The sequence below is a fragment of the Magallana gigas genome, chromosome 10 (assembly GCF_963853765.1).
Source record: "Magallana gigas chromosome 10, xbMagGiga1.1, whole genome shotgun sequence".
NCBI classification, from domain to species: domain Eukaryota; kingdom Metazoa; phylum Mollusca; class Bivalvia; order Ostreida; family Ostreidae; genus Magallana; species Magallana gigas.
This window is the reverse complement of record NC_088862.1, coordinates 21,328,886-21,356,202: the sequence shown is the minus strand read 5'-3', so window position 1 is coordinate 21,356,202 and position 27,317 is coordinate 21,328,886. Positions and strand designations below refer to the sequence as shown.

Sequence of the window (27,317 nt, the reverse complement as noted above, 5' to 3'; positions counted from 1 at the left end):
GATGCCCTTATTGTTTGATTTGTTGGTTGCAATATTGTAAACGTAAAAACATTGTTATGTTAATGATTCTGAAGGGTTTGCTTTCTCAAACATAAATGTAAGCAAAAAACATGAACTTGGTTGGTACAGTCCCTGAAACATTATAATTTCACACTTGAATGGCGAGTGAATGGAAAAATGGGAAAGTAGAACATTTCACGGACTGTACGTGATCAAATCTTCTGAGGAAGCCATTTCTGCTTTACAGGATTTGATTGCATGACTGATTAAGTTCATATCCCAGTGACTTTCTTAAATTGCTGTACATTTCTTAAAAATACATTCACATTTTCTGTCATGAAAATAGAAGTTGATATCCAGGTTATTGCAAATCCTTATACGATATATCAATACATGTATTACAATGGAAATTTTATAAATACTTCTTTATAAATCAACTTACCGAGTATTTCCGTGCCTTCGCAAATGGATTTTCATTGGCTGGGTCGAATGTATTGACAACTGGACAGCCCTTGATGCATTGTGTATTATCAGATTGGTTGACTTTAAACTCCACATCAAACACTACAGGCTCAAACAGGCCCCTCATGCTTTCCTGCAACATCAATGTAACTAATTAACAGAAAACCACTTAGTGTGAACCAACTTATATTCGCCACAACATTATTTCTTAATTTACTTTCGATAAACTTAAGTTTGCTACAACTAATGTTCGTGACCAAGCCTTATCCAGACCCGTGCTGTTATAACAAACATACGATAAGGACTAGTTCCATCGGGAAATATTTGCGATGACGAGGCTCTTGCAAACCTCGTGGAAATTTCTCACACGGTAATAAAAGTTGGTACACAGTAATTGATTAGGAATATTTTTTGTGTTTGATATTAACATAAAGGTCATCAGTTCAGACTTGAAACAACAGAAAATGAAATGCAATTATAAATAAATACATAAGTACAGTTGAACTTTAATATCTCGAACACTGATATCTCGAATAAAATGAATATGTTGAAGTGATTTGTAAGTCCCAACTACTTATTTTTTAAGTATTATACCCTTGATATCTCAAAAACCTGGTTCAAGATATCGAAGTTTGACTGTACCTAATTTTGAATCAAAATCCATTAACCGAAACTAATACAGTCTATACATGTACGTGCATATCTTATGGTCATTACCATATAACTGGTTTTATTTCTGCAGGTACCAAATTCGCAGTTATGAATTTAAATCAAATCAAAATAGTCTGGTTGTAATTAAACAAAATCAAGCTGTTTCATTCATTTACTTATTATATGTTAACCAACTTGTATTCATCATGTTCATGTGCAAGAAACTCTACCTAAGTTCATTAGAGCCCCATTGTTGGGTACATCCAGTCCTAAAATAATCTACATCACGACTGCAAAAACTATAGTCAATGTGATTCAGATTATTTCTGGAAAATCGTGAAATACCGTATATTCAGTAAATTAAACGATGGTCTAATTTTCGCGATCTCTTTTCAATCGCAAGAAATTGAATATGCAGAAATTATATCTTGTATCATTTTCTATAAGAAACTTTTTTTAAATTGCAAAAAAGGACTGCTGCAAATTAAAAATGTTACAGATTTTCTTCATTTTTTCTGCAAATTTTGAGACACATGAATATCTATGGTGTAAAGGTTCTTACCCAATTATCCTTGACAATCACCTCGAGGGAGGCACCTGAGCAGAGGGGCTCTGGAGGGGCTTTGAATACTTTGAACGAGTCCTTAACTTTGCTCACACACTGTCCTTCAGAGTTGTTAAAGCAGAGCCGTAACTGACTAGATCCGCTACTCGCCAGAAAGGCTGTATCCACAGTCACATCATACACAGCCACTTTAAGAGAAATATTACAAATAATTAAAATTAATAAAACAATCTTTGACAGATATGTACTGTGGTTTCATTAATATCTAAGGGTATCAATTTTCATGGATAAAGTGAAAATCACAGTTTCAAGGTGAAGGATATGTAAATTCGTGGCCAATGACCAAATCAATACAAAATGTTAATAGAAATTGCATTTCAATGAACATTTAATTTCGTGGATCAACTCAAAAACGAAATCCACCATAATTGATATTCAACAAATATTGATGAAACCACAGTACGTCAATTAGGTTAATATCAAAATACATAATTCAATGTTCATCATTCCTCGCAATTCTCTAAACTCATAAAAAAAGCTTCTTTAATTAGCAAATATTACCAAATAATGAATATCATAAAATAAGAAATCAAAATGCAAAAAATATCAGCATGCGATGAAGTGCAAAAAAAAAAAAATTATTTATGAAAATAAAAAAACCCCAATCTTTAAACAAGAATAAAAACAGTGATCCTACATGTAAATAATGAAGTGCCATTTACAATACCGGTAATTTTAATTGACCCTTAATCTAGTTTATTAAAAGTTTCCAATCATATTTACGGTGTCTAAATGAATTTCATTCTGCAATACCCGCTGCAATTTTTTTTATAATCCTATCCAATCCTATCGTGTATCATTCCTATCCTATCGTGCGTGTATTCTGTTCTATCATGCGTTAATACTTTCCTATCGCACTTGAATCCTATCAGGTTTATCGTTAAATTCATTAGTTTTTTCCTTTTATCTTATAATGTTATATTAAAATTATTTAATTCTGGTTGTATTGCAATTTCCAATTGGCTGGAAAAAATATTTAATAGCATATAAAGAATGTTGCCTACGTCACATTGGGCTGAGCTATTAGACAATTGACTGGGTTGTTCAGAAATGAAAAACAAAGTTATCAATACAATAATTCATAGATCATTTAGCTTATATTTTCAGTTAAATTGTTTTAAATGAAGCAACTAAATGTATGTTTAACAAGAAGACACATGTTAATAACAAAAATTCTGCTTAATATATCATGTTTGGTACGTTTTATTTATCAAATTAAGCCATTATTGAGCTAATCGTGGTGATTGTTAACATATTTGATTATTTATTTATCATGAACAGTGTTCATCCTTTCCTATCGTATACCAATCCTTTTGTATTGTGCGTGTATCCTGTTTTATTGTGCATTAATCGTATCCTATTGTGTGTGAATCTTATCCTATCCTTTAATTTGTAAAGTATTGAATGAACAAAGACACTTTCGAATTTTTGTACTGCATTCAATATATGTCTTTATTGCTAACAAATAATGTAACGGCTGAAACAATAAGATAACTGTTATATTTTAATTAGATTTACGGAAATTCCCACAATTGCCCCATACATGAGCTATATTTGTATTTTCCATGCGCAGATACTTACCTACATCAGATGGAATATTTTCTCCATCGTAATCGAAGCACACGTTAATCGTAAATTTTGTCGTGTTTACTGGAATGATTTGACTTCCACCATTGGGTAGGTTTGTCTTGGTAACTACAGTCATGGTGATAGGGGGATTAGTAATGAAAACAAACACACTTGACGACTCGTACGCGCCCACAGCCAAATCTATAAATAGAAATTGTGTCAGCTGATCATGGAATAGGCCCTTAGACAGCTATATACCAATTAATGTAGTCTCAAGAATTTTTGTGAGGAAAAAATGGACCAAATGAGTTGATTGGCATTTACAAAATAAAATAGTTGAAAAGAAATTCAAAGAATGGCCAGCTTATATAAACAAGAGGCCCACAAGCCTTGACAGTTACCCGAGTATCATAGCCCGTAGATACATGGACCTGTCAGGGAGTCTCATGTGGGCACTTTAAGCTTCGGTTTAGAGTCTAAGCCTAATTCAATACTCCTCTGTCTGTTACCCCTGCTATTGCTATGTGATATTTGCAAACATCAATTAATAAAAGGGGCCTCGGGCAATAGATCATACTGAGCTGTTCCCTGCACCTCGGGAAAAATATTCTGGTCTATTGACTGCTCAAGCATTAAATAATTGTATAATATGATATGATTTAAATTTGGCCCCCATAATTCGCCAAATTTTAAAGTGTTTGAGTACAATAAAATGTTATGTAATTTTTCAGAAGAGTTGATAAAAAATATATTTTTCACATATTTATTTGATTTATTTGCACCCACTTGCAGTATATGATGTCAGAAGTGACGCTATTTCTATAATTCAATTCAAGTCAGTCAAAAAATCTCTTTACGAATGGGAAATGTAGAGTGCATGCTTGAACAAGGAAATTTTTTTTGGTCACTTATTAGTCTTGCCTACAAACATCTCTGATTAAAATATTTTGTTTGTTCAAGCATGCGCTCTATGTTTTCTGAAAGAAAACATGCTTGAAAACGAGCTGTTTTATGCTAAAAGTGCAAAAATGGCGGGAAAAGGTTAAATTGTCTTTACAATTCCATATTTCTAAATTGTGGGCACTTGAATCAAAATGAACATTAAGTAAAAACATCACATTTATCTGTACAAAGAAAACAAAGAATTACAGTTAAAGGATGATATTCATTTTAGGGGGCCATTTAAGGCCCATACCATATATAGTCCTTTTATTTATTATAATAATGGTTACTTGTCAAAAATGTAAACTGAAAGTATGTACGTTGCACAGCGATGGACGAAGACCAACGGCAATAGGTCATCTGAGTGACTCAATTGACGTAATAAAAACAAAGTACACACCCAAATCTAATCATATTAATTACAATTTACCTGCATGGGAATCTCCATTGAAGTCTGCAGGATGTTGGGTAAAGGCACTGCCAAATGTTTTAATGGGAACCTTGGGAGTAAAATCAACTCCTGAGGCAAAAAATTTCTGGGTCAGGTAAAACCCCCGCTTGTACCCCATGTACACGTACACAGCTCCCTGGTCATTATCCTCAAAGGGGGCCCCGATGACCACATCTACAAAAAACAAATACAGAAAATAGAATGATTTAACATTCTCTTATTTATAGGGGCAAGTTCAAAATCTTAAAGTCTGAGAAAAAACCAAATTCACATTAAGTTATGCGAAGTTGATGTTAAATCTTTCTTGGAGCAATGAAGGTGCATATTAGTGAACAAAATGTACACAGCTTTATTTTGGATTTTCCAAAACATTATAAACTTTACTTATAGCAATGTCAAAGTCATAATACACCTCAACATTAGATGCGAATTTTGATATGAGGCGAAATGACGCGGTACCCCTTTATGTTGCTTGTTTTGTTAACAAATTTTATACATCATTTTTTTTTTCATTGAAATATGGCTTGACTGACCAGGAAAACTACTGCACATACTTAGCATAACCAATGTTTAAACGCATTCACACATTTTGATATAAAATCAGACCAAACATCTTCGCTAGTCAAGGGTTTTCGGTCCACTTTGCCGAAAACCCCTGGCTAGCGAAGATGCAGACTAAGCAGCTGTTAGAAATACTGATTCAGAAACTTAATATATGTCTGGAATTTCCATCTTAAATGTCACATGTAATGTACGATTTCATAATACATGAGCAAATGCTTTAAAATAGCATTAAATTTTAACTTTCCTCCTTTAAATTGGACATGTTTGAAGTGGTTTAATCTTTTATAAGTACTATCTAGAAATCATCTAAACTTCCCATTGAAAACTGATCAAAATACTCACTTAACCACATAGCACTACAGAACCTCTTGATGTTATCTCAGCCCTCATTATAAATATGTGCATACGCAAAATTTTACTATCATAGCAATTGACATGAATTTCAAGAGCAAAATTAATAATTATTGATTTTGTTTATATACATGTAGTACTCAATAAACATCTTATTATATAATCTAACAATATACTGTACACAGGGAAATATTCGCCCCTGTTTTATTTTTGCTCCTTTCGCCCTCATTGTCTGTGCGCAAATTTAAGACTGGGCAAATTCCAATGTTCAAAGTTATCTCTTTAGTACACAGTCTTGTCTGGGCGAATTTAAGATTAGGGCGAAACCATTTGCAAGTGCAGAAGGGCAAAAATAACCCTGTATACAGTAATTTATAAATAGGTGAAATGTCAATACATATTAGCATAATTTAAAGTAATTTTGTAACAGTGAGTAATGAGCTACTGTGCTTAATTAAGGTAGCTAACTAAATCACGACATACTTTTTAAAAAACAACATCATAAGATGGCGAATTAAACAGTTTGCTAAATTGTTTGTATCAATCAACCTCGCTGAATTATGTCATTGCTCAGTGGTTAAAGTATTGGGCTTGTAAACAACAGTTCATGAGTTTAAATTCATCTGGAGCTTTTGTTCATATTTTAATTACTAAATTAAATTTTTAAAATCAATTTTTCAACCAACATTGCATACCCTTTTTTAAAAATTATACTTATTAACTTCTTCTGCATCATGATATTGTCACGCACAATCATGTGACAGAACACGAATACCAGTCAAACATGAGTAAACCATGAATGAGTTAATAATAAGATGTATGGATGAAAAATTAGTAAATAAATGATTTACTAAATGTTAAATTATATCATATTTAATTGTATCCCTGTGACAATATCTTTCATAATCAATTAAAATTTTGTGCTGACTTGAGAAACAATGTAAGGTGTGGTGAGCCACCTTAAAATGCTATGCTTACCATTGTAGCCATCTTTGTTGATATCGTTAAGGTTGGCCATGGCAAACCCAAACCTTGCTCCTTTCGATTTGGACCCTTCTAATGTCTGTATCACCTGCAAGGACGCCTACAACAAAAATATCAACCATCAGAAAAAGATCTAGCGAAACTTCTGCAAATCATCATATTGCAACAAGCATTCTGAGAGTATTGCATAAGCAATACACGTCCCCTACCGGTTTGTATTATTCTATGAAAGCTACCAAGCACACAACTATTTCAGAGCTATTGTAAACGAGATGTCATGCTTTAATCAGAGATAAAAGAACAGAGGAAATTAAAACTATATAGTTGATATAGAAAAATAGGAAATAGGTAAAATAATACTCTTTATTTCATCTCTTGTAATTTCGTCAAGTCTATTCTGTATTCGCTGGTAAAAATTTGTGAAAACAATGCACTGTTATGCACAATATCATTTCTTACCGTCTTCTGTACCCCAAATCAAACCAAACAGTTAAACAGCCCAACCCGATGAACCCGATTGTAATAATAATACAAAAAAAACCCTGCCGATTAAATTTACAACACAATGCTTGACACTATTTTATAGAATGTATTTGTTTGTTAGAAATGATAAAAGGAATGGTACAGGAAAAGGAATGGTACAAGTAACGCACGATATTATTACTGACTACATACTGACCTCGTTTATTCAGTTACACACCGAACCCGATAACGAACCCGAACATTAAAAAATTGGAATATAAAAAATTAATTTTCTCGAAAATATGTCAATCAGACGCTACAAAAGTGTAAACTTGATCTGTAGTTTGACATTTTGAAGCTGTTCAGCAAGTTTCATATTATTCCTCAAATGCATAAAGAAAAAAAGTGTGGAAAACTGAAGTGGGACAGACAGACGGACTGACGGACGGACAGACAGACGGACTGACGGACGCAGAGGAAAGCTATAGTCCCCTCCGGTGAAACCGGTAGGGGACTAATAAATGAATTTCTATCAATCACGTCAAGCAAGCATTCATTTTGATGTACCGTATATTTGATAATTTTCAAGATGATCTTATTTTCGCAATCTCTTTGAAATCGCAAATTACTGAATACGCAGAATTTTATATTCTGTATAATTTTTTATAAAAAAGGTTCTATATCGCAAAAAATGACAGATGCAATTGAAAAATGCTACACATTTTCCCCATTTTAGCAAGTTTTGTGACATGCAAAAAACCCCAGCTCTGCGGTATAAATTTGATTCCACTGAATATGAAGCTTACATCGTTTCCGCTTTTTTGGTAGACATACACACGTCCCTGCTCCTCATTGGTGTAGTAGTTATTGGCGTAGGTCTGCATGTTACTGAAGGAAGGGGCTCCTACCAGGAGGATGTCGGTGTTAAAACCGGACGCTGAAGCTGGTACCACGCAGAGAACAGAGCCAAAGTAACTCCCAGGCTACAGGGTGACACAAAATCGTTATCTCATCATAATCAATGCAATAATTGGAAACATGACAAAATTAACATTCAATGCATATCGGAAGTTTGCAGAATATAATACTGTAAATTCCTTATTTCAACACTTAATTCAGCCAATCTGCTGCTTTATATCAAATTGCGAGAATAAAAAATCGCGAGCACCAAATTCTTGTTATGATTTTATATTAGTCAGAAATAAAAGCACGATTTTAAGATCCACGAGGGTTGCTTCTTGCGATAATATGCGGATATTTATTCCTATCGTTTCATAAGGAATCTACAGTATACACTTTTTTTCTAGAATATTTATTTGTAAGAATGGAGCGAGTATTATAGGCCACAATTTTTTGACATGTTTTCCGATCCATAATTGCCTGCAATCTGTGACCCAGCTTGTTGAACAGTTTGAACTTGGTTCAAAGTTTAGCTGGGCATATTATATTCCAACACTATGATTTGTCACTTCTTTTCAGACCCAAACTGGGGGTTGCATATTATGTACCAATGTGTATTATATTTGGCAAAATATAGAAATTAAAACTGTGACAAAGATAACATAACGTAAATTTTGCAAATAAACTACAAAATGCCTACACCAGAGTGACTGATTACACATTTGGTATTTCAACACGAGTGAGATGATGTCCATAAGCTATAATTGAATTTTAACTAATACGAAACAATTGTGAAATTAATCAAAAACCTACTTTCATTTTTGATAAACCAGCTTGAATTAGCCAATAAGGAGTAAGGTAGTGGACACGCTTTGGCGGATCCAAGTCAGGGGGGGTTTGCATGTTTTTGTTCTTGTTTCACAAAGTTATTTTTATTGACTTGAAACATCAAACTGCTGAGAATTGTACATGATTGTATAGTTCATAAAATTGAAATGAATTTTGGAAAATCAAATAGACTCCTACCTCCACTCCGCTTAGTCTCTCCTTCAATACAAAGCTTGTATCCGTGATTAGTACCTGAAACATATCAATTTAGATAAAGTATATGTGTATCTAACTAATATACTGTATGTACAGGCCTGGGATATTTTTGCCCCATGTTATCTTAGTCCTTTTTTCACTTGCAAAAGGTTTCACCCTGTCTTGAATTCTCATGACAAAGTTGTGTTTAAAAAGAGATGATAATTTGAGATGTTGGGAGTTTGCCAAAATATCAGTGCTACTGTAGATTCATGAGTCAATTGTCATATTTTACTTGGTTTATCATCAAGATTAAAATTAATAGCAAAGGAACTTAAAGAAAATTATAATCAAAAGTTTGCATGATCTACAGAAAGAATTCATATAAAGAATGTATTTCTCATAAATTGATATTAAATATTTATTTAAATTAAAACTTTAGTAACTTCATGCCTTGTGTCTTTAAATTTTCATAATTGTAATAGTACATTTACACATTTCAATTTCAAGCTATTCAAAAAATTACAAATAGTTTTGGGCCTGGAGCACATTTCAAGATATAATGTGTTTTCTTATCCATACTGAAGGGAAATGAGGGCTTAATTTTTAGAATGGGTTTGTATTTATAGCTTGAAATGTTTGCAAGATTTTACCTTTCCTGAACCCCCGTCTCTTGGGCCTCCAGATACAAAGTATGTTTGGGAGCCTCCATAGAACTTACCAATTGCAAGAGCATAACCTGTGAAAAAAAAAAATATAGAATTGATGATATTCTTATAATTAAAACTTAATAACAACTTTTTAATGTCTAACTAGTACCTACACTATTGCAGTTAAAATTTATGTACCTTGAAACTGTGATTTTCATGAAAAATCCACAAAAACTGAACACTATGATTCTTGGTGAAATCAAAGTATATCAGTACTTTCAGGACTTTGATTTTCTTGTTATCTATAATTCTACTAACCATACATCTGTCCTTGTTTAGCTTCAGTGGTATCCTCAGCTTTTACTTGATAACCTAGTGCACCACTCAAAAACGCGTATCCACCTATCGTAAATAAGAGATGAAAAAATGAAGAGACAATTCACATGTATTTACAGGAGAGAAAAATCATGTTCTTTGGTTACAATTTTCCATATATCTTTACCCGCAAACTCGTTGAGACCAGGTGAACCAACCATTACCTGTAAACAAGAAACCAAAATAATTGCTGTGTTTTTGTTGTAGTTGTTTTTTTGTAAATGTCCAATTACTCAAAATTATTCATGATCAAAGTTACACTGTAGCATAAACCTACATTTATTTTAAAAAGTATTTAATGTATTACTTCAAACTGTGGTTCCATCAATATTCAATTGCTTTAATTAATTTTTGTGATTTTGATGAAAATCACAGTTTCAATGAATCATACATTTGTGGACAATGATCCCATCAATGCAATATTATTAGAAATTTTACTTTAATTTTCGTTGACTTCGTTGTTGATTCAATTTCATGAATCAAATCAACAACACAGTCAATGAAAAATGGTATTTAGCAAAATAGGGATGAAAACCAAAGTATATTATACAAATTTTTGCTGTAAAAATTACCTTTAATTAATCAAAAGAGCTATGTGTATGATAAAGTGTTTTTATGCGCCAAAATTTAATCAATAAAGCTTCAAATATTTGCTAAAAGACAGGTTAATATATATCAGGTTTATAAAGATATATTTACATTCCACATTTTTTTTGCTTGTAAAGTGTGTTGAAAGCTACGGCAATTATAACACTGTGATGCACACAGGGTACTCAAAGGTTAAAATGACGAGTTTTATTATGACGTCACATTTGAACGCAGTAAACTGCAATGTCACAAGCGAAATAAAAGTTTACGCTTGTGGCTGTTACTGTGGCTCCTCCATTAATATGAACTTACCCTTAGGAATTTTAAGGTATAATTCACATTTGCAGACAAGACATGAAGTTAAAAAAAATGTAAATTTAAGCATTAAATCATGATTTTTTGAAGTATACAGTCTCATAAATGCAATGATGTGCACAAACAAATTTTCATAACGCGCTAACACGCGTTACTCAATTTTTATGCACACACCGCTGCAGTTATGAGACTGTATACTTCAAAAAATCATGATTCAATGCTATAATATCATCTAATCGAGGTCATAAGAGAAATGTGATAATATGTTAATGATAAACTAATTTCACAAAAAGTACATATTTTAGCCAGAAATGGGGGATTTCCTATCAGTTTTTTGAAAAAAAACATCGAGCGCATGCTTGCTCTAACACCATCTTTTTTAATATGATATGCAAAATAACATGAACAATATTATATGTAAAAATGGTTTTGAAGCAACATTGAGCTCTATACCACCTCCTAATCTTGAATATGAAGAAAAACTAATGAAATTTTCATGCTTTTGAGAAAATAAGGGAAAAGGTCCATTTACATGATGTGATAGAAGCACGAGGAAGGATCGATGTTGAAAAACTTTTAGATTTCTGTAACTAGCACATTCAGTTTTATGTCTTATCAAAATATCTTTATGATATGTTTTTTTGTTTTTTTTTTAACAGATTTATAAAACAAATGGGGGCAGAAATTAGACCTTATCGCACACAGTTCTTTACGAGGACCTTGTTCATAGATACTGTGAAATCATTAAATTTCGTGGGGGCCAATTTTTCGTGGATGGCTTTAATTTAACAGGTTCGTGGAGACGTAATTTTGGTGTATTCTCATATATAATATCTATAAAAGGAAATATGACTTTATTACTTAATATATCAATTTGTGGAGGATGTTATTTCGTGGATGATGAGAGATACCCACGAAATCCACGAAAAATGAGCCACCACGAAATCTAATGATTGCACAGTAATCTATATATTCTCTTTATTCTTTCATACATCCAAAAAGATTCTACTGTACATTCTACTGCCCTTCAGAAACAGCATAACATTTGGAAATTATTATCTATCATAACTACTTCACCAAAATATAAAGAAGGTGTATTATAGTAACGGCTTACTTCTCCCACAAAGTACTTGACAGCCATTCCTGACGAAGACAACCCATACTTGATGGTCTGGTTAAATCTGGCTGCATCTGGACTTGTAAACTGTTCATTGGATAGCGAGTTGTAGAAACCTGGAGCAATGACAGGCTTTAAGAATACATCACCATCCAGAAATCCAAAGGGTACTTCATAACACAACCCATTCATTGTGGTGACATCATCAGAAAGGTTTCTCCTCCAGCGGGGTCCACAGAACTAATTAATGATGGATAAATTATGATTTCTGTTATTCATCAATATTCATATTCACATATTCAATTTCAATTTATATATCAATCAAGAGCTCTCAAGAGGAAACAAGATCTTGCATTATGTATTAAACACATATGTAAAATAATATAAATACCGGTTCATTACATAAAAAACATTAACATGTACATATATGCATATTTATTATCTATATACCCGGCCTACATAATTGTATTAACACTTCTTCACAATTCAACCTCCTGAATACTTTTTATTATGCAAAGTAATAACATTTTGCTGCTTAAGATGAGATTAACATGTAATCATGATTGTTTAAATTACAGAAAAACATAGTTACAGAAGATAAGCTTATGAAGAATTCCCGCTTAACGCTGAGTGCAGTTCAATTCCCCCTCATTCTAAAATATGTAATTAACTAATAATATATATATAAAACACCAATTATGATTATACCAATCAAAATTGTTTGCAATTTGCACTTTTTTATAAGCATTTTTATTGTAGTACCAAATGATGATCGATGCAAACTTTGGGGTTAATTGTTTCCAAAAAAAGGTACATCTTGTTTATGTGATTTTATTTTTTGAGATTTGTGAACTGATGTTATAAAATAATATTTACATTTTCAACTGTCTTTGTCTGTGATAATATTAACAATAAATTTTGAATCCTGAAACTCAATAACTTAATTCATAAAACATGAGTGATGCAAAATGGGCGTGTCTTATAGCATAACCGAAAATCGGTATTGGGTGCGCCGCATATTCTACTACTAACAGTTATTGCCGAGAACAAAGAGATGCCGCGGACATTATTCTCCAATATACCACGAACGTCATCAGTAAATTATCAGATCAGAAATACCTATTTGTCTCGCACTGATCATGAAAGTACAAATTCAAACCGTAATTTTTTTAACCATGTCAATTTCACGTGTTAGTTCCAGTCAAAAGGATGTGTATTGCCTCAAATGTTTATTTTTAAGAGATCAATGCGGCTGTTCCTAGGACCTCCCTAACACATTTTCACTGCATGTTTTTACATTAAATATATCACGTTTAGTAGTAATAATCGTATTAAATTGCCCTTAACATATAAGGAACATGATTCAAAGATATTTTATGAATAAGTGAAGAGTATTAAAAATCCAAAGAAAACGTCTGTCGTCTGCATGTGATTCCTTTGATCGATACACAAGTAAACATTACTAACAAAACCGTTGGGGTTACACGGAACAGCCGTCAAAATGACCTAGATCGTCTCTCTATAGAAGAAACGATCTGTAGAAATACTGGGCTGTTAGTAGAATAGAAATGAAGTTCTTGTTATCGTGAATGTTGCAGGATAACCTCCTCGGTCTCGAAATGTTGTTTGAAATATAAAAGCCTCGGCTAACGCCTCGGCTTTTATATTTCAAAACAACATTTCTCGACCTCGGAGGTTATTCTGCAACATTCACGAAAACTCGTACTTTATTTCTTAAGTAATACATAGCATGTGCTACATTAAAAAGAGTGGTTTTAAAATAATGATGTTTTAAAGTGTACAAATTGGAAATAATATAAATATAAGTAATAAGGAGTCATTCTTTGAATAATATGAGGTTATAATTTCAGTTGGAGCGTGGTCAAATTGATCATAAAGCCCTTCGGGCTTTAACTGAATTTGACAATGCCCCGACCAAAATTATAACCTCATAATACTCAAAGAATGATTCCATATTCCTTAATTAAGAATACTAATAAACATAATTTTTAGCAAATGAATGTTTTTTGGCACTTGAGGGGATATAACAAAATATATTAAAACGAGAAGCCCATGGGGCTACATCGCTCACCTGAGCAACAATTGTAATTTGCCTAGTGATTCTGGAGAAGAGGTTGAAAAATGTAAAAAGTTTATTGTTGGACACACAGACAGACGGACGCCAGACAAAAAGTGATCAGAAAAGCTCAGTTAAACTTTCAGCTCAGGTGAGCTAAAAAGTAGTACCCCCCCAGAAGACCCATGCAGTTTCACAGTTTCTGCAATAAAACTGGCCTAACAAATTGTAAACAAGAATAGAATTCCAGGGTCCCCCGCTGGTCAAGCAGTATACTAGTATACTGTATATTGGAATATTTTCAAACATTCAGGGCTGTTACAGAATTAAATGTGTGGGGAGGTTGGGAGGAATATTTTTTTACCCCCACCACCCATTTTTTTTTCTATTTTTCCTGTCGCAAATATATCCAAAATACTACAATCTAAAAGAACTTGACCAAAGTATTAGCGGTATAAACATTTGGTATAAATTTTCTAAAAATCCGTCCAAATTTGTAGGCATGAGAGCACTTTCAAGGTCACAAAGTCCCATAACTCCAACAAAAAGTATCGACCAATGCTAATTTTCGAACTTGACCAAGATAATAGTGGTATAAACATTTGGTATAAATTTAATGAAAATCCATCAAAATTTGTAGGCATGAGAGCGCTTACAAAAAAGTGTGATAAATCCGTCACAAAGTTCCATAACTCCAACAAAAAGTATCAACCAATGCTGATTTTCGAACTTGACCACGGTAATAGTAGTATAAACATTTGGTATTAATTTAATGAAAATCCGTCAAAATTAGTAGGTATGAGAGCGCTTACAAGGTCAATTTTTTTATAAAACGGAGTCGTTATTGTGGTCAAAGTCCCATAACTCCAACAAAAAGTATCGACCAATGCTGATTTTCGAACTTGACCAAGGTAATAGTAGTATAAACATTTGGTATAAATTTAATGAAAATCCGTCAAAATTTGTAGGTATGAGAGCGCTTACAAGGTCAATTTTTGGATAAAACAGAGTCATTATTGTGATCAAAGTCCTATAACTCCAACAAAAAGTATCGACCACTGCTGATTTTCGAACTTGACCAAAGTATTAGCGGTATAAACATTTGGTATAAATTTTCTAAAAATCCGTCCAAATTTGTAGGCATGAGAGCACTTTCAAGGTCACAAAGTCCCATAACTCCAACAAAAAGTATCGACCAATGCTAATTTTCGAACTTGACCAAGATAATAGTGGTATAAACATTTGGTATAAATTTAATGAAAATCCATCAAAATTTGTAGGCATGAGAGCGCTTACAAAAAAGTGTGATAAATCCGTCACAAAGTTCCATAACTCCAACAAAAAGTATCAACCAATGCTGATTTTCGAACTTGACCAAGGTAATAGTAGTATAAACATTTGGTATTAATTTAATGAAAATCCGTCAAAATTAGTAGGTATGAGAGCGCTTACAAGGTCAATTTTTGGATAAAACAGAGTCATTATTGTGATCAAAGTCCTATAACTCCAACAAAAAGTATCGACCACTGCTGATTTTCGAACTTGACCAAAGTATTAGTGGTATAAACATTTGGTATAAATTTAATGAAAATCGGTCAAAATTTGTAGGCATGAGAGCGCTTACAAAAATGTGTGACGGACACACGGACGGACAGATGCACGGACGGACACCCGGCATTTCTATGTCCCCGCACCGCGTTGCGGCGGGGGACAATTAGTCTAAAGGTGTACTGCTGAGCAGAGAGTTATAAAAAGTGGCTACTTACTGCTACTGCATTGCCAACATCTACAGAGGCTCCCAGCCACATATCAGTCCTATCCTCCGGGATTCCGGTTATACCTTCAACAAAAAAAGGTATGAATGATGCAAAATTTTAAAACAGTAAAAAAAAGGTGAATTCCTCCAGGTGGATGGTCAAAACTCTTTTGCTGTTTTGAAATTAAAAAAAATACAATATGACTAAGAATACTATCACTTGCTTGCAGATTTTTTTAAAAAGTACATACCGGCAAGTCTAGTGACAGCAATGTGTTGGCAGTTTAAACTGGTTCCACAGTACGAAACTGTCCCAGTTTTTTGTGCAACATCTGGGTCGGTTGCTTTTGGTGACCCCACCAGGAGCCTGTCAAAATCAGGATGCAATAGAATGACATTTATTTGAAGACAGCTGTGAGGGATACCAGTGTCCAGGATCATAATAGATCCTGGAAATAGAGCCATTTTAAACAAGAACTTGGACTTTGGGTAATTATGTTAAAAAGTATTGTGATGTAGGCCTGTCTATTTCATTGTTGATCATCCAGTCATTGCTTGTTAAAATCAACATCTGTCTAACTTGAGTGCTATGCCTCTCTATAAGTTCTGTATATTTTACTTCAGAGACCAGCCTCCTTTTCACCTCGTTTCGATGCAAAAAATTAACAGCCATATCGAAAGTCCAAGGTCTTGTTATAACGACACTAAAGAAAAAATACTTATGGATCATAAATTGTCACTTAAAAAATGTAAATTACGTCAACAATATACCGGTACTTACCAAGTGCATGCTTTCAGTGGGCGATCTAATAAAGTGTGTGCATGTAGGATGATATAACAAAACGACACAATAAAACGTATTACAATGATCGAGGACTTTTAAAATATGTATACCTGGATTTGAGTATGGTATGTTTCGACTTTCATTGAATGTTCCTTAACAGTGCAGTGGTTGTCATTCAAAACACATTTCTTCAAATCTTTCCGTCCAATGTAACATGTTTGGGTGATTAGAATGAAATACATGTACCTGAAGGCAGTGAAGCATGAATAGTGCTCTCGGCCTTATATAAGGGGTGTGTAGCGATGAGCGTAACAATAGAATTTGATAACTAATAAGGCGATAGTCAGAGATAAAAGGGAAATAATGCATATTTATCAATTCATGTCAGCTTTAAGTCTAAAATTGCTTCATGATTCTGAGACCAGGACTATGAGATATCTATATCTGATCTGCTCAAAAACAGATTTAAGATGTTTACCTTATAAATGACATGTAAATATAATATACAGTGCCTGCAGTAATATGGCAAGAATAATGATGCAGGCATGCTATTCAAAAGAACTAATCAAATAAATTGATCAATCTTTCAGTGCATGTTAATAAAATATACATCTGATTCAATACATACGGCAAATTCAACAAGTAATTTGGGTAATATTTTCTATTTCAAATTTCTGTAATGTTTACATTTTGCTCTCTCTCTCTCTCTCTCTCTCTCTCTCTCTCTCTCTCTCTCTCTCTCTCTCTCTCTCTCTCTCTCTCTCACACACGAAACCAAAGGGGTCACATTAACTTGCAGTAAATGATATGCTATCTAGTCTTGGACACCCGTTTTACGGTTTATAACGATTACATTTGGATGGATGTTGTTTATCCAGACCCCCCCCCCCAAAGAAAAAAGGTCAATAAACTTAATACTCAATAAAATAGTTGGGACCAGTCAATTTTCATGCAATTGTCAATTTTCTTTGGGATGTAATTAAAGTTTCTGTGTACATTGAATACAAAAGACTTTGTTTCATAATTTGTTGGGGATAAATATATTATTGTAACAAGATGGGAGAAACAATGGATTCAAACACAGGCCCCTTAAATCTCTAGCTAGGTGCTCTACCAACTGAGCTGTCTGAAGCTGATCAGATATAAAAACTGATTTGTTTTTGTGACAATTAATATACAATAAAAAGCAGATTAAAGAATTTGTTCATTGTATAGGTGTATGACCAAGAATAAAGTTTATACATTGTACCTGCTGGGTTTTATAAACATGATAAAACAATGTACAGTAGTACTGAATGTACTTACTACTTATAATGTACGTAAGAGATGCCAGATGCACTTAAATTTTCAGATGTTTAACTTTACGATGACTTGTCAGGCACTTATAATAGCTAGTAAAATCTTTATCTCCACTTGTTAAAAAAAAATCATTTTCATATAGAATCTCAATATTTTGTAACAAACGCAACTCAAGGGTCCTGATTTTGGAATGAAAATAATAATCAAAGTTGGAAAAGTCAAGATTGAAAGCAAATATAAAGTAACAATGAAAATATATGGCTGAACCAGGAATCGAACCCAGAACACTTGTATTTCAATAGTCAGGAGCTCTATACCACTAAGCTAATATATACATGTATATAGCTTTTTAGTAGAGCTAGTACGAGTATAAAGAGAAAAGGTCATACCCCGAGGCCGATAATCACTGTCCATAAAGTCAAACGCAACTTCTACAGTCACTGTGTCAGGTTGAAATTTTTATTGACTTATTTCGAACCATGAGAAGGTGGTTATCAAATCAAGATAGGGTGAATATCTTATCAAAACATTGTAAAAGAAAAAGAAGGAATGATCCAAACATGCGGGGATCCAGAACAACTTTCCAAGGGGGGGGGGGGTGTCATAGGAATATTGGGGGGAGAGGGAAGGGGTCCTAGGCCTATTTTTGAATTCTATTATGGGAATTCAATAAATTTCCCCGAGATCTGAGCAAGTAAGCAGATATTTAAACTGCCTGAATGGGTATCAAACCCTAAACCTCTGTAACTTTAGTCAGGAGCTACCCCACTGTGCTATTCATTTCCAGTTCCTATAGTCCCAACATATTATTTTGACAGTCACACAGCTTAATAGGGTACTGAGCTATAGTATTTTATTTCACCAGTACAGCATTTTGACAATAATGTATCAGATCTTATAAACAACAATGGAGATTCTGTACTGCCAATATCCTGAGTGAAATTATCAGTCTAATATCATCTGATAAAATGTGTTTATATTTACATACCAGACTTTATTGTCCTTGGTAGCGAAATCCAGGGAGTAGCCATGCATGGAATCACTCGCCCCTTTCGAAACAGCAACTCCTTTAAGTCCAATGTTAAATCCAGACACATAGGAAAGTGATAGAAACAGTAGACATATTTTCTGTCTCTCCATCACGCCTTTATTTTTCAAGAGATTACACGGCGCTGTATGACTCACAATACGAAGCGAAGAGATGCCTGCCTGAATTGAAACCGAAAGTAGATTTTTCCGGTGCTCTTAATGTGTGGCCTTTTTATCTGATAATAAGAATCGATTGATATAATAAGACAAAAGCAAAACACTATTATATACACACAGATCAATACAAACGATAAATACTACTACTATGCACAAAATACCGGAAATAACTGAGTTAATAGCTGCACCGAGTGTTTAAACTGAAGTCATCGACGTATACTGTGATTTTTTTTTTCAAATTGCGCCCCGTACAAAAACCGCGAGTCACTGTTGAACGAAAACCATTCTGATGTCATAGTTTGTTACTCATTTTCAAGGTAGGGTCTACCAACTTGAACTTAAACACAAAAACAAACACCCACCTACCTCTATAGACCTATATATTGAATCTCAGGTATACGTATATATACACCTGTATATTTATCACAATTACGCTTGGGATTCACTCGCTTTATTTTTAGATTCTCCAATCTAGACCGAAACTTACCTGGTGAATCGTAATTCTCCTCAAGTCTTTGCGCACACCTGCATTTTAAAATGTTCCAGTTCGCGTCGGTAGTTCAGAAAACGCAAGTGCATCAAGATATATTACAGATAAACCACAAATGAAAAAAAAAAGATTGTGGAATTCGTGGCATTTTGCTGTACATCTGGGGCCAAAGCGATGTGATATCATATGCTCTATAAACAATACCCTATACTATACACATTCATGGATGATGTACAGACCATAAAGTGAACTTACCGTTAGAAAGATTAGTAAACAATTCTCCCGGTCGCCCCAAATTTTTACACATGCAGTTTTAAAATGTCTCCGCTTCCTTTATTTTTAAAAAGCCTTGACCGTATTATGTGCGACTGTTGGGAGTTATTTTTAGGGTGCGGGATTCCTTTTAACTGCATACTTGTATGGGTGTTTTAATTTGACAATACCTATGTATACATGTACATGTGCGTATTATGCATGCATACATGTACGTGCTATAAGCTGGTTTACAATTTTGCTGGTTTACAATTTTATATGCCATGTTTTGTATGACTGTATACATGTACTTGTGAGGTTATAAACAGTTTCTTGTATATCAACACAATATTTAATCAGTGTATATATATGTAACTGCTACAGTATACTTAATAATGCATAGTGGTGTATTTTGCAAAGTGTCGCATATTAAAGCAATCATAAAACTGTTGTACCGAAACTCTTCCCTCACACATGCATGTATGCATACCTATTTACTAAGTAAGTATATATAAGCTTCATTTAAAAGCAATACATCTTCATATGTCTTGCAAAATGACGTGCGACTTCAGGTGGGATGGGGGGGGGGGGGGGTTATCCAAATTTACTTGGTATATTCTTCTTCAGTCTGCTAAAGGTACCGGTCTATCTTCGAAGAAGGAATCTCCGGGTGTTATCTTTCAGTTCGTGCAACACATGCATGCACGTGCATGATGTTTATATACTACATACGTAACTGATATTATAGCCATCACCCTGTCAAACCTACAGGATGCAGCGTGCGGTCTTATATCCTATGTCTTTTAATTCAGAACCACTCACGTAAACAAAACTAGCTGTCTGCTCCAACAATACGTACAAGATCGTCCAAAGCATGTCCAGAATTTTTTTGCTGGGGGGGGGGGTGGATGGGTGGTGCATGGTTCGAAGCCTAATTTTGGTCATTTTACACTGTGATAGAATTTGATATTTTCCAGAGGGGCGGGGGGGGGGGTGGTGGGAGGGTGGGGAGGTCCGGGCCCTTTGCCTCATTTATCATAGTTCATTATCGTCGTTCATCCACTTTTTCTTCGCTATTTTTTTTCTTTTTTTCACTAATGCTTATTGACACTTGTGTCATTATGTTGTGTATAATTATAGGCCCTTAACATTAATTGCTTATTAACGCAAGTATACACTTTCGTACCTCATGCATGTACCATTGTGTATAATTGATTTGAGTGATTAAACGAATTGAATTAATTGAACGTTCAGGAAAATTCCCATAATTACAATTATATTGCTGTAGAATTCGCACACAGGAAACTACATATAGCTACACGTATACATCTTAATTGCAGAAATATCTTTTTTTAACGCCATGCTCTTCTTTTTTTCTTTAATACTGTGGAGAATACGATTTTGAGATTACTGATCTATTTTTAAGACTTCAGGTATCAAGGAACAAATGTGTTTTGCTGTTTTAAACGTATCAATTAAACGATAACTTCTCTAGGCGGCAATAAAAAAAAGGAATTTTCCAAAAGAATTTGTGAACATTCGTACTCGTGCGCGTTTGAGATATCAATATATAGTCTGTCTTAAAAAGGAAGATTGAAAATTGCTTATCTTGAAGGTAGCCTTAGTACAAAACATATTCAGTCATACCCGTGTAAATGTACCTTATAACCCCATGCATTGTGTTTTTTTCTATCTTGAAATCAGATTTTTATCTTACATTTCAAAGAAGTGGTTGTTAATAAACACACCTGTATTTTATGACTGACCTGGCCTCAAGACCATAAAGTGATTACATACTTTAAAACTAAAGAAAAAATGTATATTTTGCTTCACTTCAGAGAACAAATATCCCTTTGAATAATATACATGTACATGTAGTTCTAGCTATAAACCTCCAGCCAGACTTTCATCGAATTATTGGGTTAAAATTTAGGTTGAAGTTTATTCTCATTTTATGGTGTTATATCCTGATGAAGGAGTGTGTATGTGTTAAGTGAATTTTTTTTTTACGAGGCTTTACTTAAAGAATGAATAAGTTATGGCTCAGACCGATTCAACAAATTCATGCTCACGCCCGATTAACTACAAACTGGCAGGTGCCCGCCACACTTGTTAAAAAAAAGAACTCTCTCTCTCTCTCTCTCTCTCTCTCTCTCTCTCTCTCTCTCTCTCATGTATGTAACGGTATGTCTTCCTGTTGTTCATTAAAAATATAATATACTGCTGATCTATTCAAGCAGAAGAGAAATGGTTTTTGAGAGAGAGAGAGAGAGAGAGAGAGAGAGAGAGAGAGAGAGAGAGAGAGAGAGAGAGAGAGAAATTTCTTGATTACCCGTGTATATATCTTCTTTTCGAATACTAATGTTGAATACCAAAAACATATAAATAACAGTTATACCCACGGGGGAATAAATAGTTTTGTTATCTATCAATGAGCCAGAGAATATAAAAACACATAAAATTAGCTTACGGAATCGATTGTTGAAGTGGCGGAGCTGAATAAACACCCCTAAGGACAGAAGCAAGTATCAGATTCTATACTGAACTATTTACAAGCTATGTGTGTATAAAAAGGCAAAGGGGTCATGAATAACATTGGGTCATCATTCAAAGGAGAGCTATTATGTCTAGGCAAATAGACACATATATTTGAAGTGAACAAAACATTCTAAATTAAACTTGGTCAATGATCATAAATTTTTTAATAGGATATGCAGTTACACTAACTCTAAATCTAAAATTGAATATTTTGAAAACTTTCAAAGTGTGTAGGCCTAAATGTCGTCTTGACTGAATGTTTAGATATTGTTTAATAAATCTCAGGTTTTGTCACAAAAATGACGACGTGAGATGGGGTGGGGTGGGGGTGGGGCGGCTTTCATATTTTTGTCCAAATGACAAAATTGATATAGTCTGTTCATTCATTTTTCTCTGCAGACAGTTTGATTATTTGTTTATTCTGAATATCTTCGCCATGCTTATTATTTTTGCCCGTCATGAGTATAATTTCTTTAAGTTATCACCCCCCCCATCCGTTTTGTGACCACAAACAACTAAACTTTACATAAAGACTAATAGAATCATTCATTATTACGAGTGTGGGATAGTGAAATTCCACCGAGGGGACAAGATTCACGGTCTAGGACGAGGCTTTGCCGAGTCCTAGACCGTTAATCTTGGCCCCGAGGTGGAATTTCACTATCCCACACGAGTATATAATGAATGATTATTTTTCTCGCATTATATTACCTTAAAAAATGGTGTTTGACAACTTTCTGTTATGACGTTCAAAAGATTACCTTCGGTTTATCCCTCCGCGTGCTTCAAATAGTGCAAGTCAAAATGAGAGCATACGACAGTTTTTTTAATTAAAAATATGATAAATTGTAATTAATTTAGCAACACAATTACTTAATGGATAATCTCAATGCACCATTTTGCATTTCCCTACAGAGACAACGTTTGTTTACGTTTTAAAACGGCGTAGTAATACACAGTGTAAGACAGAAAAATCTCACACTGCTGTCTCACACCGGACAAACCGATCTCACACCGGTGATAATGCGAGAATACATTCCCTATCCCAGCTGTTGGCATTGAAATAAACACACGTACGTTTGGCGATGTGATTTTCTCCTTTATCTAAATTACAATAAATAGAAATAATATTCGTCATAACTATTACTTACATATACATAGTACATGTACATAATTATTAAACCCATATAGAGATTTATACTTACTGACCTTCCTACATCGAATCTATATGTACATGTACTAATATCCTATTACATTTATTCATCAACTATTGCATGACACGAAAAGGAATTTTTTCATTTTTCAAAAAAAATCTTGTATGAGAATAGTTGATAAAATGTCTAGACATTAAAATTTCCTTCCTTTATTTGAACACAAATCATCATTCTAATATGTCCGTGGTGTGCATGTAAAAGTACGACATTGCAAACCATTCAAAGGTCGAGCAATATACATGTCGTATTTATTTAGGGGCTTTTTCAATGAATCAAATTACTTTGTATACACAAGCGAAGTTAAAGCCAGTACAAAAGTCGTTCACCGTCAAAAAAAAAAAGTGTTTACATTTTATCCCAGCTCTAAACGGCTTAAGATTTTTGCATTTAAAATTCAATTTTCATTCAATTTCAATTTCATGCTTCTCTGAGTTCAAAATTTGAAATTTTGTAAAAAAAATTAAACATTTTCTGGGTCACTGAAATATTAAAAAAAAAAATCACACTGTCACGTGCTTAACCGCTGAAATCTGTTTAACTGCAGAAATTGTTATAGGTTACATGTATCTATATTTGAGGAATTTGCTGTTGCAAGAATTCACGCAGAATATTAGTAGAAATTGAGTCATATTATTATACTTTCACCCCTTAAAATTCTCCCATTCAACCGATCAGCTTGATTCCTTATCACAAACACTTGACCTTAAAAAGTTATGCATTACTTATCACGGCAAAGGAAGACAGTTTAAGGAAATAATCTTCTAGTAAAAAAAATAAATTGTTAATATCAAGTGTTTGTGCTAAGAACATACTTTTTATATGAGTAAACATGTTATAAAGTACATGTAATTATACGGCATGGAATCCAGGCACGTGACAGCGTTTTTGAAAGTTCGGAGGAGGGGGTGGGGGGTGGGGTGGGGGAGGGGGCTTATCTAAAATATGTGCAATATGCAAAAAGTACCCCCATCCCCCCTGATTCGTGCCTGGGTAAATGAGGTAGTTATAATAACCCAAAGAACTTCGAAATTTTATAAATAAAGTAAAAGAGAATCAATCGATTGTCCAATTCCTGAGTTATAGATCTGATTCTTTAGCCTATGTTTAATCGATCACGACGTATATATATGTGAACCCTTGATTTCATCCTACATAGTACATTATTATATACATGTATTATAGAACTGAATGTACTTAAAATTAACACGGACACAAGCCATGTATATGTAAACGTTCCGTTACCGCGTTTGAACCAGAAGAGAATAATAAAATACCGTTCAGTTTCAGCTTGATCAGCTGACTGGAGTTGGACACGCTAGCACTGTGTGTGGCGAGGCTCTGTTTCCCTCCACTTGTCGGTCAGAACATTGGAGCGTTTCTTCAGATATATCCGGAATGTAGACTTACTATAAGTAAGTGTGTATATACTCTTGGTAAGTATGCGCTGTACTTTGTATGTATAAACATAGAGTACTTCCTTACTACAAAGACTGTTCAAATGCACGACCGACGATTTACGAACACTTGTAACTTTCTTCGGATATTATCTCATCAAAAGTTTTTAAATATTGTTCAAAGATATCAAGATCTTTTTTAAAACATTATTTTCATTTTTCATGGTCCCAGCATATACGCGGATCGATTTAGAGGGTGGGTCGGAAAGGGGGGGGGCGTTCTTACCCCTTCTCCCTTAAAAAATTAGAACCTATTAAAATTCCATGATTAAATTACCGTAAATAGGTCACCATCGCCCCCCTCCACGGCAAACAAACTTATGATCCCTTTGACCCCTGATAGAAAAAATGTTAGGGATCGATCTGCACATGTCCCGGTTAGTATCAGCAGTTTAAGACTTTAAAAGTCAAATTTGAAAATTTGAATACTGAATGCACGTTAATTCTGATATAATTTAAAATTTTTAAACACTTCTTCCTTATTATGTGCTCAATCATTTATCTCAAGCATCAGTTAAAGGCTTTATGATGGACTTGATCACGAATGATAAAATTGTAATCGATGAAATGCACTGGATTAAAATCGATTCGTAGTGTTATCACAGAAATGTACATGTGTCAACACTACGCATAGATTTTGTAACGTATAATTCAAATATATTTCATAAATGACTATTTTAGTAATTTTGAATTGTACTATTGCTAAAAATTATATAATTAGGAATCATTCTTTGAATATTAAGCGGAGATCGAATACAGTCGTGCGTGGTCAGATCTATAATAAAGCCCCTCGGACTTTACTGGATTTGATCATGTTCATCTCATAATACTTAAAAAAACAAGAGATGTTTGTGAAACACTTATGCCCCCCCCCCCCCATTCCTATGGAAACATCCACAAAGAAATGAACGTAAACTGCAAACATTTGGAATTTTTCTTAGTCCAAGGGGCATAACTCTGTCGGAAATATTCTATCATACCCAAAATCAAACTTGACCTAGATTTTATTTAGATAAACCTGTATACTAAATTTCATATTAATATGTGCAGCCTCTGCGAAGAAAATGAGCGGAAACTGCAAATAACTCAAATTTTTCTAAGTCCAAGGGCCATAACTCTGTCGAAAATTGCTCGATCGTACCCAATATCGATCTTGACTTAGATATTATCATGATAAATCTGTATACCAAATTTCATTTCAATATGTTCATCCTTTGCAAAGAAAATGAACGGAACCTGTTGGTGGACCTACCGACCGACTGACCGACAGACAGCAGCAAAGCAATAAGGGGGGCATAAAAATAATGATTCCCGATTCCTTGAATAATTGAAGTTAATTTTGACTTGGCTCTTGGACTGCTTCTTGTTCCCAGAGCCATCGTATAATTTAGCAAATGAAGACAATTTAAAAAAAAATTAGTATATCGGTCCTGTTGACTCCGTTATTATTCCATTATCAGGAGAAACTCTGTGAAACACTATCCTTATGACATGCCGAAATAAAGTAACATGCAGTTTATATCGCAACAAACAACTCAAATATCCCTCGGACCCCCCCCCCCCCCCCACCATATAAAATTGAAAAATTTCCGGATTCGCGCATGTAATATATGTACGTGTATGAAAAAATCTATAATGAGTTAAATCGTTTATATTCATATACTTTGGGACAGTTCAGTTCGGGACGGAAATTTTAATCGTCAGTGGGTGTACATGTACGTGTAGTTAGCCTGTGGTAAAAATGAATGAGTTCAGAAAAGATAACTAGAATCTTCCATGACGACAAAGCAGAGTTTTAATTTTTTTTTTAACAAAGTCAAGAAAATACATCAAACGCCTATGATATACATTCACAGTCATACACACACACACAAAAACATGGAATTTGAATTTTATAGCATACAGTGGGGCCTCAGATATCCGGACGCCAGATAACCGGACGCTTCAGTTTACGGACGATTTTATTTGGGAACAGATTTTTTATACGTTATTTTGTCTCATTTATCCGGAATTTCGCGTTCCGGATCCGGACGGTCTGTTTTTACCACAAAACACTAATTTACTACTAATCTTGCTTCATTTAACCGGACGGTAAAATTTGATGATACCCTACTCAGTACAAAAGATTACCCCTGTCGATTAAGTTTCACACCTTTTTTACGTGCTAGACCCTCATGAGTAGCTTGTATAAATACACTGACTTCCCAAATCACTTTCA

The 27,317-nt window shown here is 34.0% G+C and overlaps 1 protein-coding gene across 23 annotated transcripts in view; it reads right to left on the bottom strand.

The window, feature by feature from the left end:
- Positions 1-25,059, bottom strand: part of LOC105320656 (integrin alpha-9) — a 46,748-nt gene extending 21,689 nt beyond the window's left edge. For 19 of the 23 annotated variants that reach the window (XR_010709977.1, XR_010709978.1, XR_010709981.1 and 16 more), the window contains exons 1-15: positions 19,897-20,051; positions 18,934-19,210; positions 16,114-16,229; positions 15,873-15,946; positions 12,027-12,269; positions 10,137-10,173; positions 9,953-10,036; positions 9,638-9,723; positions 8,988-9,041; positions 7,868-8,044; positions 6,594-6,699; positions 4,680-4,874; positions 3,320-3,508; positions 1,676-1,866; positions 443-595 (exon numbers count right to left, since the gene is read on the bottom strand). Coding sequence is in view for 14 of the 23 variants with exons in the window: in XM_066073002.1 (XP_065929074.1) it covers positions 443-595; positions 1,676-1,866; positions 3,320-3,508; positions 4,680-4,874; positions 6,594-6,699; positions 7,868-8,044; positions 8,988-9,041; positions 9,638-9,723; positions 9,953-10,036; positions 10,137-10,173; positions 12,027-12,269; positions 15,873-15,946; positions 16,114-16,229; positions 18,934-19,085 (1,857 nt within the window). In the remaining 9 variants the exon portion in view is untranslated. Of the gene's footprint in view, positions 1-442; positions 596-1,675; positions 1,867-3,319; positions 3,509-4,679; positions 4,875-6,593; positions 6,700-7,867; positions 8,045-8,987; positions 9,042-9,637; positions 9,724-9,952; positions 10,037-10,136; positions 10,174-12,026; positions 12,270-15,872; positions 15,947-16,113; positions 16,230-18,933; positions 19,211-19,312; positions 19,335-19,517; positions 19,542-19,638; positions 19,818-19,896; positions 20,052-24,919 lie in introns of those variants that run through there. The other 4 variants (XM_066072995.1, XM_066072996.1, XM_066072997.1 and 1 more) reach the window with 4 other exon arrangements.
- Positions 25,060-27,317: the final 2,258 nt, after the last annotated feature.